Source organism: Heloderma suspectum, chromosome 10 (genome assembly GCF_057233095.1).
Source record: "Heloderma suspectum isolate Gila_16-S chromosome 10, 16-S_ref, whole genome shotgun sequence".
NCBI classification, from domain to species: Eukaryota; Metazoa; Chordata; class Lepidosauria; order Squamata; family Helodermatidae; genus Heloderma; species Heloderma suspectum.
The window spans coordinates 28257839-28276713 of record NC_139467.1 but is presented as its reverse complement, the minus strand read 5'-3'; the positions used below and the strand labels follow the sequence as shown (position 1 = coordinate 28276713).

At 46.6% G+C, this 18875-nt stretch overlaps 1 protein-coding gene and 3 non-coding genes across 8 annotated transcripts in view; all 4 read right to left on the bottom strand.

Moving 5' to 3' along the window:
• TRNAU1AP (tRNA selenocysteine 1 associated protein 1) overlaps nt 1-18875 on the bottom strand; it is a 34263-nt gene that overhangs the window by 2584 nt on the left and 12804 nt on the right. For 2 of the 5 annotated variants that reach the window (XM_084815690.1, XM_084815687.1), the window contains exons 8-13: nt 15915-15948; nt 14457-15194; nt 4612-4708; nt 2979-3008; nt 1911-1985; nt 1126-1241 (exon numbers count right to left, since the gene is read on the bottom strand). In XM_084815690.1, coding sequence (XP_084671816.1) covers nt 15043-15194; nt 15915-15948 — 186 coding nt within the window. In that variant the 3' untranslated portion in view covers nt 1126-1241; nt 1911-1985; nt 2979-3008; nt 4612-4708; nt 14457-15042. Of the gene's footprint in view, nt 1-1125; nt 1242-1910; nt 1986-2978; nt 3009-4611; nt 4709-14240; nt 15195-15914; nt 15949-18875 lie in introns of all 5 variants that reach the window. The other 3 variants (XM_084815685.1, XM_084815688.1, XM_084815686.1) reach the window with 2 other exon arrangements.
• Nucleotides 906-1040, bottom strand: LOC146338006 (small nucleolar RNA SNORA61). Its single transcript, XR_014785242.1, has one exon. It is a non-coding gene; the product is annotated as a small nucleolar RNA SNORA61 (small nucleolar RNA).
• LOC146338005 (small nucleolar RNA SNORA44) lies at nt 1585-1718 on the bottom strand. Its single transcript, XR_014785241.1, has one exon. It is a non-coding gene; the product is annotated as a small nucleolar RNA SNORA44 (small nucleolar RNA).
• On the bottom strand, nt 2580-2723 carry LOC146338004 (small nucleolar RNA SNORA16B/SNORA16A family). The gene has a single exon (XR_014785237.1). It is a non-coding gene; the product is annotated as a small nucleolar RNA SNORA16B/SNORA16A family (small nucleolar RNA).

The following is an 18875-nucleotide window of genomic DNA, read 5'->3' as shown; positions in this document are numbered from 1 at the left end:
GAGACGACCATGTATCCACCCATTGAGTTCCTTGGAGGAAAGGTGAGATTTATCAAATGGCCCTCCACCCTACATTTCCCCATTTTTTTCCGGAACTTTCACATCTGAGGTCTCCATTTTTCCTCTGCCAGCGCCTATCAAGCTAGTAACTTTGGTGGGCTAATTGACAAGGCTGGATTAAGGGTCTGCTGCAGTTGACTTCCTCCCATCTCAGGACATATACCCACAGAGATGGCTGACTCAAGAGCATCCAACCAAACAAGTCATCTTCCCTTCAAGCTTACTAGTCCAATTGAAGCTCTCAGGCTCAAAATGAAAGCCAGTGCAGTATAGCAGTTAGACCGACTCTCAATCTGGTGCCTCCCAGATGTTTTGGTGGTTAGTAACACTGGGAGTTGTGGTCCAAAACATCTGGAGGGCACCAAGTTGGGGAAGGCTGGACTCGAGCATCAGACTTGGACCAGGGAGATCAAAGTTCAAATCCTTGTAAAACTCACAGTGGGCAACCTTGGGCTGGTCACTTGCTAGCCTACCTCACAAGGGTGTTCAGGATAGAAGATGAGGGAGGACCACATTCACCTGGGTAGTGTAGTGCTAAAGTGTTGGACTAGGGCAACCCGGGTTCTAGTCCTCACTTTGCCATGGAGCTCTGTGGGTGACCTTAGGCCAGTCACTGACTCTCAGACTAACCTACCTCACAGGGGTGTTCTGAGGATAAAAACACGGGATATAAACGTAACAAATAAACAAACAATAACTTAAATAATACTTTGAGGCCCTTAGAAGTAGGACTGTATAGAAATGTAATAAAACAAACAAACAAACGGAAAATGAAATCAAGGACAACTGTCACCCACCACATCCTGTTTTGTGGGATCGGCGAGGCCCTGGGGTCCAAACAAATGTACTGTTTCAAACCAGCCCAGTTCAATGCAGGATTTGCCCCAGCAAAGATGCAAGGGCCAGCTTCCATTTTACTTTCCCTCCTTCTTGACCATAAGATCGGTATTCAGATCTGATGGGAAAGGGATAGGGAGGCCACACAAAGCTACAATTCTTCACCCCACATCTCCTTTTCATCTTATGGGAGTGGCACATGAAACGATGGAAAAAACTATACGGTACCTTTGGCAGCACCAGTGGCTAGCCTAGTCAGTTGCAACAGGATAAGGACCTCTGTTCTAGCAAAAGGATGAGGACCTCTGTTCTAGCATTGAATGCCTCCAGCTGATACCTGATCACTGAAAAGGAAAAAAACACACCAATATTTGAAGAAAAATGTGGAATGTAGCTGGATTAAAATCACTCAGGCTGCTCAAGCATATTGACCAGGATTGTTTGCATTTTGTATGTTTTTTGCAAAATATTAAGAACTCAAGACGTCAGCTTAAACAAGCCAAGTTTCAAGCCCTCATGGTTCCAGAACACTCTGGACACTACCGGGTGCAATACAGATGAATTGTCCAGGAGGTACCTCTGTTTTGCAGCTTCCCAGAGATAAAGCCTTCCATAGGAACACACAAAAAGCTAAGGAAATCAGGACTTGAAAGATCTAGATGAATTAATGCCTTCTAGAAGGCGGCTGTGTGTAGGAGAGTCGAGTGACAACCGCAGCTAACAAAAGCCTGAGAAGTCAAAGCCCCTCACATTTTGTTCTTGCATGTTGTTGGAGACCTTGTGGCTATTTGCTAAGCCATAGCTCTTGGTTTAACATGCCCACTGGCCCAATAAGAACATGGACTGAATTAGTACGGAGACTAAGGGGGTGATCCTTTGCATGTTTAGACAGGAAACGTCCTACACCACCCAGCATTCCCCAGTCAGCATGGGGGGGGGGGGGAAATCCAACAACCCCAGCCATCTCAAACTCCAGAGAACTATCCTTGAGACTGATCTGCAAGTTCTCTTACCTGTGTTCAGAACAGACCTCCATGAGAAGGCAAACCTCCGACTCACAGACACAACGCCATCACATTTTCTCTTTCCTTGAAAAGGAATTGGGAGAGAAGACATGAGACAGAAAGCAATTGCTGATACATTACTGTCCTCTCCACATCTCTGTAAATCAGACGCATTCTTCCCCATACAGGTTTTAAGCAAGAATGGGCAATTCAAGTAGAAAGTTCTACTTCCTAAATATACTGACTACGCATATTTGTTTTGCAAGTTTTTCTATATTTTTAAAACAAAATTTTAAAAAATGAACAATAAAACCTTTTTAAAAATCCCATCCCACTGCCTCCCAGACACTGGCAACTGAACTTATCTTGGTCCTGGACATTTTTATCACACCCTTCCTTCCGAAGAGTAGCATGCATGATTCTTCCCCCACTTCGTTATCCTCAAAATCACCTTGTGAGGAAGGTTAGGCTAAGAAATAGTGACTAGTCCAATGGTCCACAGTAAGCTTTTTATGGGATCGACTCTTCCCAGTCCTAGCCCCAATACTAAGCACTACACCACACTGGCTCTTCATTGTAACAGGCAGAATGTTCTTGCATATCTAAAAACCAATTCCTCCACCTGGTTTCATACTTGAATTGCACAATGCCAGCATCCATAAACACCAAGAAAAAAAATCATGTATTTTCCTAAAAGTGTTGCTGGACAGTCATACAAGGACAAACTGAACAGCGACCGTCAAGGGAAAAAAAGTTACTTTTGGCACCTTTTTGACCATGTCAGCCACAGGAGAGACAGACACAGCTTCGATAGGGCCACCAGGGGGTTTCAAAAGCAAATATACCAGAGGGAGGCTAGCTTAGTCTTCCATCCTTTTTCGGCATGGAAACATTGGCAATATGGCACCAGATGCCACAATTGTTCCGCTGGTCCAGAACCAAGCCAGGCAAATCAGGAAGCGCAACTCAGACCCTGACACAAGCCAGACGCGACAGAACTAAAAAATCAGCTACAATGGTGCTGATGCTCAATTCTCCTCTAATTAAACGAAGGGTATGTTTCCATTTAAAACTTACCATCCGGACTATCAAGGCTGGTTAGGTCACCTGCAAAGACAAAGAAGAAACCTACTGTATACCTCCTCTACCATACTTCGTTCATACTGCCATTTTAGGAAGATACTCTGATTTTAATGTAAGCTGCTCTGAGAGATGCACATGCATTCGAAGGGCAGGACAGAGCTCCTTCTGTCAATTAACGAGGTGCAGACAGGAGGGTCTTAACTTGCCTTTTCAGAGAGCTTCTGGGGTAGGGTACAAACTAGCTGTTGTCAGCATCCTTATTCAGCTCCAGTTACAACTGCAGTAACAGCAGCTGTCCTAGTTTTATTATGCTTTACTGCCAAGTCCACCTTAAGGTCCTTTTGGATGAAAAGTGCCCTCCCCCCAAATATAAATATTTAAAATAAATAAATACATGTTGAACATCACTGAGGCTTCACAACATGAAGACCGCGGCCTGGTTTGCACATAGCCATGGTGTGCTTTGTTGAAATTTGGCTTGTTGTCCTGTCTGAATGTATCCTTGGAAACAAACCATGGCTTGTTAGCCAGCTACAAACCACAAATAGAAGCTATGGTTTTTTGTTGGCTTGCGAAGTCTGCCTTGTCATGTCTGAACCTAGAATCACGGCTTAAGCCTGGCTTGTTTGTGCTGCTGTCCACCCTGAAACAGAGGTGCTCAGCAAGAGCAGCCTGAAAATGAAACCTCTCTGAAAGCTGGAAAAATGGGCAGAAGAGAAACAAACCTTGAACAGGGAAACACTGCCACATTTTGTTTGCTTGTCTGCAAGACAATTCATGGCTAAAGCAACAATCCATAGTTAACATAAACCATGGCTTAGAGTTAGGTGTGAATGCAGCCACTATCTGGACAGCCTGCCTACAGTGCCACCACAAGGATGCAGTTGTGCCTCAACTGGTTTTTATATAAATCCCCATTTTGGGGGAAAAAATGGGGAAGCTAAAGTGCATTGGTTCCCCTTCCTCGAGTACCCACTCATTTGAATACAAAGTCACTCCAAAGTAGCACCCTCCAAAACAAGGGTCTTAGCCAACCCTCCCCTTGTATATAAAGAGTTGGAACCAGGCTTCTAAGTCCCATTGATTTCAATGGGTCTACTCTGCGTGTGACGAAGTCTGGATCCATCTCAAAGGGCCCTCTTCTACTGTGGCCTGCAATAGAATTTGAACTCACGATCGCCCTGATGCCTTCTTGAATAAAGCAGAACCAGCTACCATGGGCTTCTCAGATTTCCTCAAATGGTAACCCATGGCTAGGGATGAGGGAGGAATCCGTTTGGGGGGTGGAACTCGGCGAGCTTTCGCCAGCTCAGCCCCCCAGACTCCAGTCCGACATCGCCAACTGGCCCAACTTGGCCTGCACCAAATTCGACGCCTTTGCATGGCGGCACGAGGATGAGAGGGGAGCGGCATTCTCATCCTCCATTTTGTGCACAGCAGCCCCACTGCTGCCACTTTGTGCAAAAACGTTGGCAAAGGTCCTGTGTTTTGGAAATCACTGCGCAGCTTGGCTCGCAAATGCAAGCTGAGCTGGGTGTGTTGTGGGGATCTGTTGGGCCCAAAAAGGGCCGGATTTCCCCACAATGGACAACACTCCCCATGGCATGGCTCAGTGCTACTACAATACCTGTTTCGTTTCGTTCTCAGAGGGGTAAGGCATGCAGGGCCAGTCTGAAATTTCACAAGCCATTCCTGGCCTGTGCTCCAGTGCGCTGCATTCATAGCTGGAACAGAAGAGAAGGAGCACAAGGTCACCATCACATGCAAACAGTACAAGTAAGAGTGGCAGGAACACCACCCTGACCATCCAATGGTTGAGAACGTTTGTAAGATGCTTACTGTTTTCCATGCCCTCCAACTGCCCCTATTTAGCCTTTGGAGGATGTAATATAAATAGTGTGCTAATATAGCTGAAAGAAAGCCAAGAGCTATAGCTCAGTGAAAGAGCACTTATTTTGCAAACAGAAGGTCCCAGGTGGCATCTTCAGGGCTGAGAAAGAACCCTACCGTGAAACCTAGAACAGCCTTCCCCATCCTGGTGTCCTCCAAATGTTTTGGACAACGACTCCCATCAGTCCCAGCCTACATGGCCAATGGTCAGGAATGCTGGGAGTTGTAGTGATTGTAGTCCAAAACATCTTGGAGGGCATCAGATGGTCTACCCCTGACACTGAACAATATAGGAAGCCAGACCACTGGTCCATCTATGCATTGACTAGCAACTCTCCAGGGTTTCAATCTGTCCTGGCCCTACCTGGACATGCGGGGGATTGAACCTGGAACCTTTGGCATGCAAAGCATGTGGCACTACCACTGAGCCACGGCCCTCAGTTTTCCTTGCACTGTGTTAGACCATTAAAAAGTTAACTAACTGTCGGTTTCCAACACATTCAACTTTAGAAGCTATTACAAAGTCATATACAATCTACAGTTCAGGTTGCCAACTTTTCAACTGGGCCCATGTCATTATGCCTTTAACAGCACAGTGGCCTGCAGCAACGAACAGGAAAATTTGGTAATAGCAATGTGTGTGATCAAGTGATTCTTGGTGGGAGAACAGCGTTGTTAACAGCATCCCTATTTTTGCCTGTAAACATTGGAGAGTATAGTCTTCTAAGTTACACAATAAACTTTGGGCAGAATATCCTCTCAGGAGGCAGACACAAAAATCATTCTTCTTTCTTCCCTTGCTTTGAAACTACTGGGTTTACAGATCAGCCTTCCAGTTCAAGACATGGCCAAAAATATTTTAAGATATGGATTGATGGTTACTTTTTACAGCAGCAAAACCATACTTCTCCTTGACCTCAATAATTATTTGCTACAGCAAGAAATGTTTGGGTAACATTACATTCAGTCTCAAAATATAAAGGCAAACATGGAAAGGGGACTATGGAGAAGGAAGAGGAGGCAGAGAGAGACAGGAAAACAAAGTTATTGTGGTGCAGTAGCTACAGTACTGGGCCCAAAAGGGAAAGATTTTGGGCCGCTTTATCAGAATTTCCAGAGTGAGAAAGTGCATAACTAAGGTTGCAATCCTATACACCTTCACACTGGCTGGGGAACGCTGGAATTGTAGGCGTTTTTTCTGTCTAAAAATGCATTGCAGCCTTATACAACTTTCCTCAACCTGGTGTCCTTCAGACGCACTAGGACTACAACTCCCACAACCCCCAGCAAGCTATTGTCTGAAACAGCCTTCCCCCACTTGGTGCCCCACAAGTGTGTTTTCAACAACGGGAGTCACACAACCCAACACATCTGGAGGGCCACGTGGGCTGAAGGCGCAAGCAAGCTGATCTCACATCTCCAGCTAAAAAGATCAGGCAGCCCAGCAACAACCTCTGCCCAATGCCTGGAAAAGGGCTGGTGCCCTCCAGATGTTTTGAGACTGCAATTTCCACAGCCAGCCTGGCCAACAGACAATCCTGAGCTTAGAGAGATAATTGTCTGGACCTCTTTGTATGTCAATGCCTGGCGGGGAGGCGCGGTGCATGCGAATTTAACAAACAAATCCCAGCAGCCAGAACGGTGTGCAAGCGTAACGACTGAATTCAAAGCACATGCCTGGAGAATGTGGGTCACCCCCCTTTGAAAAACACTTTGCTTCTCAAACCAGCAGAAACTATCCTCCCTCCCTCTCACTGAGAGTGGGCTAGCATCACCAGGCGATGGGCTAGGAGACACCTTTGGACTTACTGAAGGCGAGTGGAGGCGTGCTCCTTGGCAACTTGCGTGGTTCCTGCATTCCTGTTGAGGGCCAAAACAGATATGACTGCAAAGGTGCAATCCTATGCATACTTAGACAGAAAAAAAAAAAAGTACTACAGCTCCTAGCATTCCCCAGCTAGCCATGCTGGCCAGGGAATGCTGGGAATTATAGGCATTTTTTCTGCCTAAGCATGCATAGGATTGCGTCCTAAATTTGTGTCCAGCACCTATGTCCTTTAAAAAAATTTTTTACTCTAGAGTAGGTGCAGGTCCTCCCATGCGGTCCTAGTGCGCGTGTGCTTTTAAAATCAAGATCAGGCCCCCCGCGCCTTCTCCGGAGCAAGGATGATGTGGCTGCCACACTCAGACGTCTGTTCCGGCCCTAATAAGCCGCCTACCCGCAAACCTCCACCAAGCAAAACGCCACACTGCACTCCCTTCCCGCTCGGCACGATCTCCAACCCAGGAACCCTACGCGGGTGCAGCCGCACGAATCCGCCCCTCTTGCAATCCCACAGAAGATACCGATCCGATCTCTGCTTGGTTGCAATCCACTCCTAGATGGGAAACGGAGAATCTGAAATTACGATATCAAGAGTCAAAACAGGAATCAGACCGAAAAGGGAAGGGGATGCCGACGGATTGCTTAGTCTCCCCCGACGAAACGACTCCTGCCCTCCTCCCGTCCAGCGACAAAGAGAGAAGAAAGACCGAACGCATCGCGGGCCTCGCCTTTTATAGCCCTTTCCGCTCACGCCGGCTCCAATTGGCTCCTTTAAAAAAAAAAAAACACGAAAACCAGAAGCGTTGAAAAGGCTCTTGGGAAATGTAGTTTTTTCCGCAGTCGCCTCTTAGAGTGTTTCGTCATCTCTTTCTGCTGGAGAAAAATCAAGCCAAGGAATATATTTTGCCTGGGGAGGGGCAGCTTAAGTCACCCTTCCCCAACCAGATGTTGTTGTTCAGTCGTTCAGTCGTGTCCGACTCTTCGTGACCCCATGGACCATAGCACGCCAGGCCTTCCTGTCCTGCCCTGTCTCCCGGAGCGTGCTCAAGTTCATATTCATTGCATCGGTGATGCTATCTAGCCAGCTCATCCTCTGCCGTCCCCTTCTCCTTTTGCCTTCAGTCTTTCCCAGCATCAGGGTCTTTTCCAGGGAGTTTTCTCTTCGCATTAGGTGGCCAAAATATTGGAGCTTCAGCTTCATTATCTGTCCTTCCAATGAGCACTCAGGGTTGATTTCCTTTAGGATGGACTGATTTGACCTCCTTGCAGTTCAGGGCACTCGTAAGAGTCTTCTCCAGCACCACAGTTCGAAAGCATCAATTCTTCGGCGCTCAGCCTTCCTTATAGTCCAGCTCTCACAGCCATACATTACTACTGGGAAAACCATAGCTTTGATTAGACGGACCTTTGTCGGCAAGGTGATGTCTCTGCTTCTTACTATGCTGTCTAGGTTTGCCATAGCTTTCCTCCCAAGGAGCAAGCGTCTTTTAATTTCATGGCTACAGTCACCGTCTGCGGTGATCTTGGAGCCCAAGAAAGTAAAATCTGTCACTGCTTCCATTTCTTCCCCTTCTATATGCCAGGAAGTGATAGGGCCAGATGACATGATCTTAGTTTTTTTAATGTTGAGTTTCAAACCAGCTTTTGCACTCTCCTCTTTCACCCTCAACAAGAGGCTCTTGAGATCCTCTTCGCTTTCTGCCATTAGGGTGGTATCGTCTGCATATCGGAGGTTGTTGATAATTCTCCCGGCAATCTTAATTCCGACCTGTGATTCATCCAACCCGGCATTTCTCATGATGTACTCTGCATATAAGTTAAATAAGCAGGGTGACAATATGCAGCCTTGTCGTACTCCTTTCCCAATTTTGAACCAATCGGTTGTTCCATGTCTGGTTCTTACTGTTGCTTCTTGACCCTCGTACAGGTTTCTCAGGAGACGGGTAAGGTGGTCTGGTATTCCCATCACTTTAAGAATTTGCCACAGTTTGTTGTGATCCACACAATCAAAGGCTTTAGCGTAGTCAATGAAGCAGAAACAGACGTTTTTCTGGAATTCTCTTGCTTTCTCCATGATGCAGCGAATGTTGGCGATTTGATCTCTAGTTCCTCTGCCTCTTCTAAACCCAGCTTGTACTTCTGGTAGTTCTCGGTTCGCATACTGCTGAAGCCTAGCTTGTAGGATTTTGAGCATCACCTTGCTGGCATGTGAAATGAGCGCAATTGTGCGGTAGTTTGAACACTCTTTGGCGTTGCCCTTCTTTGGAATTGGAATGTAAACTGACCTTTTCCAGTCTTGTGGCCACTGTTGAGTGTTCCAGATTTGTTGGCATATTGAATGCAGCACTTTAACAGCATCATCTTTTAGGATTTTAAATAGCTCGGCTGGAATACTGTCATCTCCACTAGCTTTGTTGTTACTAATGCTTCCTAAGGCCCACTTGACTTCACTCTCTAGGATGTCCGGCTCAAGTTCAGTGACAGCACTATCATGGCTATCAGGGACATTCAGATCTTTCCTGTATAGTTCTTCTGTGTATTCTTGCCACCTCTTCTTAATCTCATCTGCTTCTGTTAGGTCCCTGCCTTCTTTGTCCTTTATCATGCCCGTCTTTGCACAAAACGTTCCCTTGAGATCTCCAATTTTCTTGAAGAGATCTCTAGTCTTTCCCATTCTGTTGTTTTCCTCGATTTCTTTGCATTGTTCATTTAAGAAGGCCTTCTTGTCTCTCCTTGCTATTCTCTGGAACTCTGCATTCAGTTGGGTATATCTTCCCCTTTCTCCCTTGCTTTTCGCTTCCCTTCTTTTGTGAGCTACTTGTAAAGCCTCATCAGACAGCCACTTGGCTTTCTTGCATTTCTTTTTCTTTGGGACGGATTTCGTTGCTGCCTCCTGAACAATGTTACGGACCTCCATCCATAGTTCCTCAGGCACTCTGTCTATCAGGTCTAATCCCTGAAATCTATTCCTCACCTCCACTGTATATTCAGAAGGGATATGACTGAGGTCATACCTGAACGGTTTAGTGGTTTTCCCAACGTTCTTCAATTTAAGCCGAAATTTTGCAAGAAGCAGCTCATGATCTGAGCCACAGTCAGCTCCAGGTCTTGTTTTGACTGACTGTATGGAGCTTCTCCATCTTTGGCTGCAAAGGACATAATCAATCTGATTTCGATATTGACCATCTGGTGACGTCCATGTGTAGAGTCGCCTCTTGTGCTGTTGGAAAAGAGTGTTTGCTATGATCAGCATGTTCTCTTGGCAAAACTCTATTAGCTTTTGTCCTGCTTCATTTTGTACACCAAGGCCATGCCTGCCTGTTATCCCGGTGATTTCTTGACTTCCTACTTTAGCATTTCAATCCCCTATGATGAAGAGGACATCTTTTTTTGGTGTTAGTTCTAGAAGGTGTTGTAGGTCTTCATAGAACCGATCAACCTCAGCTTCTTCGGCCTCAGTGGTTGGGGCATAGACTTCAATTACTGTGATGTTGAATGGTTTGCCTTGGATTCGTACTGAGATCATTCTATCATTTTCAAGATTGTACCCCAGTACTGCTTTTCCCACCCTTTTGTTGACTATGAGTGCTACTCCATTTCTTCTAAGGGATTCTTGCCCACAATAGTAGATATGATGGTCACCTGAATTAAATTCGCCCATGCCTGTCCATTTTAGTTCGCTGATTCCCAAGATGTCGATGTTCAATCTTGCCATCTCATGTTTGACCACCTCCAGCTTACCTTGATTCATTGATCTGACATTCCAGGTTCCTAAACAATATTGTTCTTTACAGCATCGGATTTTCTTTTCACCGCCAGACACATCCACAGCTGAGTGTCCTTTCGGGTTTGGCCCAGCCGCTTCACTCTTTCTGGCGCTACTTGGAAATACCCTCTGCTCTTCCCCAGTAGCATATTGGACACCTTCCGACCTGAGGGACTCATCTTCCGGCGTCATATCTTTTAGCCTTGTGATACGTTCCATGGGGTTTTCTTGGCAAGAATACTGGAGTGGGTTGCCATTTCCTTCTCCAGTGGACCACATTTTGTCAGAACCCTCTGCCATGACCTGTCCGTCTTGGGTGGCCCTGCACGGCATAGCTTATGGCTTCACTGAGTTACGCAAGCCCCTTCGCCACAACAAGGCAGTGATCCATGAAGGGGTAACCAGATGTGCTGGGCTGCAATTTCCATGATGTCCAGCCAGCATAGCCATTAGGACCAGGTTGGAGAAGGGTGGTTTGTTCAAAGAACCGTGGTATCTTCACCTTTCTACTATAGTTGCTTTTCTGAAGATGGATAACTCACAGCCTTTCAGATATTTTGGCCTGCACCTCCCATCAGCCCTAGCCAGCATAGCCAATAGTGAGAGGGATGATGGGAGTTGTAGGGCAAAACATCTGGAGGGCCACAAGATTCCCATTCCTGTTTTACTTTTTACAGTGCTGAATGAATAGGTACATAGGGCACGAGCTTATACCAAGTCAAACGATTCATCCATTTTGCTCAGTACTGTCGGCACTGACTGGCGGTGGCTCTCCAGGTACTGAAGTAGAAGTCTTTCCGGATCCTTTTAACTCAGGAGTAGGGAACCTGTGGCCCTCCAGATGTTGTCCATTGGCCAGGCTGACTGGGGTGGATGGGAATTGGAGTCCAACATCATCTGGAGGGCTCCAGGATGCCCAGCCCTGTTTTAACTGGAGATGCCCAGCATTGAACTTCCGAGCTTCTGCACGCAAAGGGTATAATCCAACACAAGTCGTACTTAGAGCAGCCCCATTGAAATGAATAGGACTGAAGTTAGTCATGACTAACTACATCCCCTTTCTTCCAGTGCCTTGAACGGTGCATTGATGGTGGAGTACTCTGATTTTAAGACAGGGTCTGTCAACTGATTAAAAAGCCACACCTACAGTACGATGCATGTTTACTCAGAAGCAAGTTCCACTGTGCCAAATGAGCCTTATTCTTTAATACAGCCTTCCTCAACCCATGTTTTGGACTACAACTTCTGTCATCCATGATTAGCCATGGTAGCTGGGGTTGATGGGAGATGTAGTCCAAAACATCTGGAAGGCACAATGTTGGGTAAGCCTACCTTCGGAAGTGTATTTAGGACTGCAATTCTATACATCCTAGAATAACTTTTTATTGTTCTGGTGAAGGGCTGTGACATATGTACTCAAACAAGCCAATAAAACAATACGAAGTTAAACTTTCAAATCCTGCATCATAACATGAATAGATCCCAGGGGCACACAGAAACAGGCTTTCAAACAAATCCTTGTTTCTGCAGCAATTTACAGTACTTCTATCTCACTTTCTGATCTTTCTCATGGAAAGGCAAAAAGAGCCATTTTGTTATATAGGCAGCAGCAGCATCATTCCAGAAAACAAACAGGTTCTGCAAGAGTGCTGAGAATCCTCCACACTTTTACTTGGGACTAAGCCCCGGTGAACTCTTGGGTCTTACATCTGAGTAGACATGCATAAGAGCAAGGTCAGATTCATTAGTAAATCTGCATAAATTTGCATAAGAACAAAGTAATCGTTCTGAAGGGAAAACATTGTTGCAGGAAAGCAGCAGAAGTGGCATCTCCTCCTGTGTGTGACAGAATGCCTCTTCTAAGGGTTGCAAGTACTTACTTTAAAAATAACCTAGAGCACAACCCTATGCCTGTTCAGACAGAAAAAGCCCTACAACTCCCAGCATTCCCAAACTAGCCATGTTGGCTAGGGCATGCTGGGAGTTGTAGGACTTTTTTCTGTTTAAACAGGCATAGGATTGCACCCTTAAAAAGTGTGTTCCCCAGTTTAACTAGAAAAAAATGTTTCATTAATTCATTGAGAGAAGTAGTGTACTGTAGCTGTTAGAGCAGGAGGTGGGCACCTGTGCCCCTTCAGCTGATGCTGGATTGCAATTCTCATCATTCCTGACCATTGGCCATGCCGATTGGTGCTGATGGGCATCAAAGCCCAGCAACATCTGGAGAGGGCCACAGGTTCCCCACCACTGTCAGACTAGGGAAATCTCCCAGTTTGCTATGAAATTCAGTGGGTGATCTTGGGACAGTCACTCTCTTGCAACCTTCCAGAATGCAAACCCTAAACTGTTAGGGTAAACCCTGGAGAGCTGCTCCTAATCAGTGTAAACAATACTGAACTAGATGGCCCAATGGTCTCACTCTATAAGGCAGCTTTCTAGATTCCCTAGCCTACCTCACAGTCATTGTGAGGATCAAATGGGGCCGGGGGAAACTTGTATAGTGTCTGAGCTTCTTGGAGGAATTGTGGGATTAAAAGTGTCCTTACAAAATAATTAAGTTAGGAGAGTCACTTGTGAAAACCTTGCCAAAGGAAAAGCTTTGCTTTTCAGCCTCAACTTAACCCCCTTCAAATCTGCAATATAACAAGTGGAGTCTGCAACAGAATGTTGCAGTCTGAAGTAACCCTGCTCTGCTGCAAGCCAGCCAGGCCCTTTTCCAGGATACTCCATTCCATTTCCATCCCTTCACCCCACCCCCACCTTAAGCTAGTCAGCATTTTCATGGTCACTGAGCATGCTCAGCCCTCATTGGGCTGTTCGGAGATTCCTTCCCCCTTTGTTTTCTTTCACCTAAGGATGTTTTTGCACTTCTGCCAAACTAGGGGTTTCCCCAGAGTCTGCTGATACTTCCCTATTGTGTTGGATGGTGCTGTTTTGGACCCACAGGTATCCCACCGATGGAAAAGGTAACTGAGGCTCTATGGACCAGGACGGGGGAGAACTTCCGGCCTTTCAATTGTTGTTGGACTTCAACTCCCATCAGTCGAAGCCAGCATGGCCAACGGTCAAGGATGATGCGAGTGGCCATCCACCAGCATCTCCTAGTACAGGCACTTTAGAGCTTCAAAAAGACCACAGAATAAGGGAACTCCCATAGTCCACAGTGCTATTAACACTTGGGTCCTTGTCTCTAGGTCAGAGGCAGGCAACCACTTCTGGTGCAGAGGCACTTAACCAGCCCTGTCCTAGGCAGAGATAGGCTACCAGCCAAAGCACAGTGCATGAACATAACTGCATTCATAACCCCGCCAGTTTCCCATTGACTTTACTACATTATGGTAGCCTACTTAAAAGGGAGTCATGCAGTATAACATCTTTGCATTCATAACATCTGGCTTAAGCAGGCACAGGAGCATACCACCCTCACAACAGAAGAGCCCAATATTGATAGATCTATCCTCCATAGGTTTGTCGAATCCCATTTTCAAAGAGATCTAAGGTTGTGGCCATCACACCTCGGGTCAAAGAATTCCAGAAATTAAACTCTGCTTGGTGTAAAGTAGCATTCTTTCTTCTGTTCTGCTGCCTACTACCACTCATATTTGCCGAGCACGTTGCCACCATTCACCCTTGATGTTTCTAATTCCATGACATAGGAACACAGGAAGCTGCCTTATTACGAGTCAGGCCATGACTCCAGCCGCTCTGTATTGTCTGCAACACTGCCTAGCAGCGGCTCTCTAGGGTTTCAGGCAGAGGTTTTCCCAAGACCTACCTGGAGATCGTGGAGATGCACATTTGCAAAAGCAGCAAATGTTCAAGTTTCTGAACTCCCACTTTTGTCCTTCTGCCCTACATCATCTAACAGTGATAAGATACAAGACTGGCCAACAGTGACCATGTTTTCAACTCTCTCCCACCAGTGTGGACCCTTCTAAGGTGGGTATAATTCTGACAAAAGAGCAAGAAGTAGATTAAAACAGGTTTGCACCTCCTTTGAAAATAAACCAGAAGACTTGTTGAAATACACCCTGTCCTCACTAAAGAAGAGTGCTCCCTCATATGGCATGGTTTCACTTCATGGTCGCTTTGAATGAGACCCGCAGCACAGGAGAACGCCAATCTTGAGATATTTCCATGAATCCTCTTCGGTGACTTATATTCTCATTTACACTACGGAGGAGAACACGCGATATCCTGCCTACTGTGTAAAAGATATTTTTTTTATTGTACATGGAAGTAAAAGTTTCCCTAGCACACCATCTTTTTTTAAAAAAAGTTTATAAATTATGACTCCTTGACAAGGATTAACAAGTCTGTCTCGGGACCAAAAAAAGAAAAAGAAAGAAACCCAAGTGTCTGAGTTTTAATTTCATCATGAATAAAAGTCACCATGATGCTCCTCTGCTCCTCAGTGCTTGCAGGAAGTGCCGCAAGCTCTCCTCTGTATTCTTGAATTAAGGATCCGGAGGAACGGAGGGGGGCAAGCCACTTGTAGCTGCAGGATCCGTGTGCTTGGCAGGAGCCCAGGGCACGCTGGCATGTTGCTCGGAGACGGCGCATTCCCAACGAGGAAATTACATGGCTTGAATCTCTGAAGAGACACTGTCCAAAGGCTGCCAGTGACATTCTATCAAGGCATCGTAGAGTTCTTCACTCTGTTCCATAAACTGTTTGTTGGCTTCGCCCACGTCCGTCTGGGGCATGGGGTCTGAAAAAGATAGGAAGCCTACATGAGTGAGTCTCGGCTTAACAAGCCCCAATATGAACAAGCATTTTACCCATAAATGCAGCCCTTTTACAGGACCCATGCTTAAAACCAGAAAGTCTGTAATTAACTATGGTTTCCCATTTTGTCCAAACTGGGAAACCATGGACAGTATCCAACTGTGTCGTTCTGTTACCGCAAACAATGCTGCGCAAGTGAAAACTAGGTTCTTAACTATGTGCAAGAGAAGAATTCAACTAACATTACATTTGCGCAAGCAGTTTTGCATTATGCTTGTGCAACCCGCTGTGCAACCCTTTGTGCATTCCGCTTGGGTTATGCAACTGCTTGCGCCCTGTTGTGCAACTGCTTTGTATCTGTGCAACCGGTTGTGTAACTGCTTGCACAACCGGCTGCGCAAGAGGAACAGGCAACCATTTGCGCAACGGAAAACCTCATCAGATCTCCGCTAGCACTATTTTGAGTTTGTGGATGTCACCGTACTACCCAAAGGTTACTAGTCATAGAACAAGTCAGGATCTTAAACCAAATTCAAACTGTGGTTTAAGAATAAGCCATAGTCTCATGGATATGTTACTTCATGGGGCCCAGAAGCAACCCAAGCTCTTACATTCCTGGAGCCTCTTACTGCTCCAGAACCTCTCTGGATTGGGTTACTTTAGGATCAACAGATGAAAGTAATTGCTATTTCTAATACAAAATCACAATAAGCAAAGTTACCTTCTAGTGCATCTTCACCAACCTCTTCATATGTCTGCAACAGAAAGAATTACAAATTGGAAGGGAATCAGATGTTTCTTTACTATAGCAAATACACAATAGGCATATTTCCTGGGGAAGCTTGTTTAGCCCCTCCACTACTCTTCTGTGGGCAGATGAAGACCTTTTTGTTTAGTTAGGCCTTCAGTCGGCCAAGGCAATTTATTTTTCTTTTTGTTGTTGCTGTTGGCTGTTGTTTCTAATGTGCTGCCCTGTTTTGGGCCTATCTTGAAAGATTTCCCCGCTCCTCTTTGGCACATGCCAGGAGGAGGTTGGATCCATCCACTTCCTTGTTTAAATATCTGCAGTCTGTTGTTACATCCAAACTGGGCCAGAATATGGCTAGCTTAAGATCAACCGCAGTTTAGCTAGGTTGGACATAATGAGAAACTATAGTTAGTTTAAACAAAGAAGCAAATGCTTCCAGTCCCCTCCTCTGATGATATAATATACCACTTCTGATAATACATTGCTATTATTAGCTACCTTGTACAGCTAGTTATGGAAAGGTGTGGTATAAATTGAAATAATCAAATAAAGTGTTTTCCATCACTGCCAGAGAGCTACCGCCACAGAGTAAACACAACGCATTTTATTTTTATTTATTTATAAAATTTATTAATCGCCCATCTGGCTGGTCACCCAGCCACTCTGGGCGATGTACAACAAAACAGTTAAAACAATAAAATTCTACATTAAAAACATCATAAAAAATACCCTAACCCATCCCGAATGCCTGCCTGAACAACCACGTTTTTAACACATGGCGGAAGCTCATTAAAGAGGGGGCATGGCGGAGTTCCCTAGGGAGGGAGTTCCACAGAGTGGGGGCCACCACAGAGAAGGCCCTCTCCCTCGTCCCCACCGGTCTAGCTGTCCTGGCTGATGGGACAGAGAGAAGGCCATCCGAGGCTGATCTTGTTAAGCGGCCTTTTCTGGTGATGCTGGAGGCGCTCCTTAAGATAGGCTGGGCTAGAACCATATAGGCTTTTAAAGGTCAAAACCAACACCTTGAATTTGGCCTGGAAAACAACTGGTAACCAGTGCAACTCCTTCAGCACTGGAGTGATGTGATCTCGCTGGAGGCTGCCTGTTATCAGGCGAGCCGCTGCGTTCTGTACCAGCTGCAGCTTCCGAACTGTCTTCAAGGGTAACCCCACGTAGAGCGCATTACAGTAGTCTAAACGAGAGGAGACCAGGGCATGTACTACCAATGGGAGCAGATGGTCAGGAAGGTAGGGGCGCAGCTGCCATATCAGATGGAGTTGGTACAGCGCTGTCTGGCTCACAGCTGACGCCTGAGCCTCCATGGACAGCTAGGAGTCTAAAATGACTCCCAGGCTGCGGACCTGGTCTTTCAAGGGTAGCCATACCCCATTCAACACCAGGTCAACATCCCCCAACCTCCTCTTGTCTCCCACTAAAAGTACCTCGGTCTTGTCAGGGTTCAGCTTCAGCTTATTCCTCCCAACCAGCCACTCACCGTCTCCAGACATTTGGACAGGGATTCTACGGCCAACCTTGGTGAAGATTTGAACGAGAGGTAGAGCTGCGTGTCATCCGCATATTGGTGACACCGCACCCCAAACCTCCTGATGATAGCCCCCAGCAGCTTCACATAGATGTTAAATAGCATCGGGGAGAGGATGGAACCCTGTGGCACCCCACAAGTGAGCGGCCACGGGTCCAAAACCTCCTCTCCCAGTGCTACCCTCTGGTACCTGCCGGAGAGGAAGGACCGGAACCACCGCAATACGGTGTCTCCAATGCCCAACCCCTCCAGGCGGTCCAGGAGGATACCGTGGTCAATGGTATCAAAAGCTGCTGAGAGGTTGAGGAGAACAAGGAAGGAGCATTCGCCCCTATCCAGAGCCCTCCTCATATCATCCACCAAGGCGACCAAGGCCGTTTCTGTCCCATGCCCAGGCCTGAAGCCCGACTGAAATGGGTCTAGATAATCAGCTTCTTCCAAGTATGCCCTCAACTGCATCTCCACCACCCGCTCAATCACCTTGCCCAAAAATGGCAGATGCGAGACTAGGCGAAAGTTGTTCAGAACTTGGGGGTCCAAGGAGGGCTTCTTTAAGAGTGGTCTTATCACTGCCTCCTTGAGGGCTGATGGCATCACTCCCTCCTCAAGGGAGGTGTTCACCACCGCCCTGATTCCCTCACCCAATCTCTCTCTGCAGCCCATAATGAGCCAAGATGGACAAGGATCAAGTAAGCAGGTGGTCGGCCTTACAGATGAAAGCACCTTGTCCACTTCATCAGAAGGAAGAAGCTGGAACCGATCCCACAAAACCGGTTTGCCACAGACCACCTCTTGCTCACTAACTGTATCCACAGCGCATGGAATAACACTCCTAATCCGATCAATTTTATCCACAAAGTGCCTTGCCAAGGCCTCACAGGAGGCCTTAGAATGCTCCAGCGGTTCCGGAGCCACTGGACCGACCAGGTTCCGGACCACTTGGAGCAGACTCCTGGGACAGCACTCTGCGGACGCGATTGGGGCAGCATAATATTCCTTTTTTGCTGCCTTCACCGCCATGTGATACGCTGAGAATACCGCTCTAGCCCATGTCTGATTGTCTTTGGAGTGAGACTTCCGCCACTGGCGCTCTAGCCGTCTCACCTCCTGTTTCAGAGCTCGTAACTGCAGATTGAACCATGCAGTCTGAGCCCTGTTCAGGGGAAGAGGGCATTTTGGGGCCACCCGATCTAATGCCCCAATGACTGCGGCATTCCACCCACCCACCAGGGTCTCGACCGAGTGGCCGCTGGTGCGCTCCAGATAATCCCCAAGCACGTTCAGGAATCCATTCGGATCCATAAGATGCCTGGGGCAGACCATTTTAATGGGTCCTCCACCCCTGCGGAGGGGTTGTGGAACCGAGAAGTTCATTCAGGACATTAGTTCAA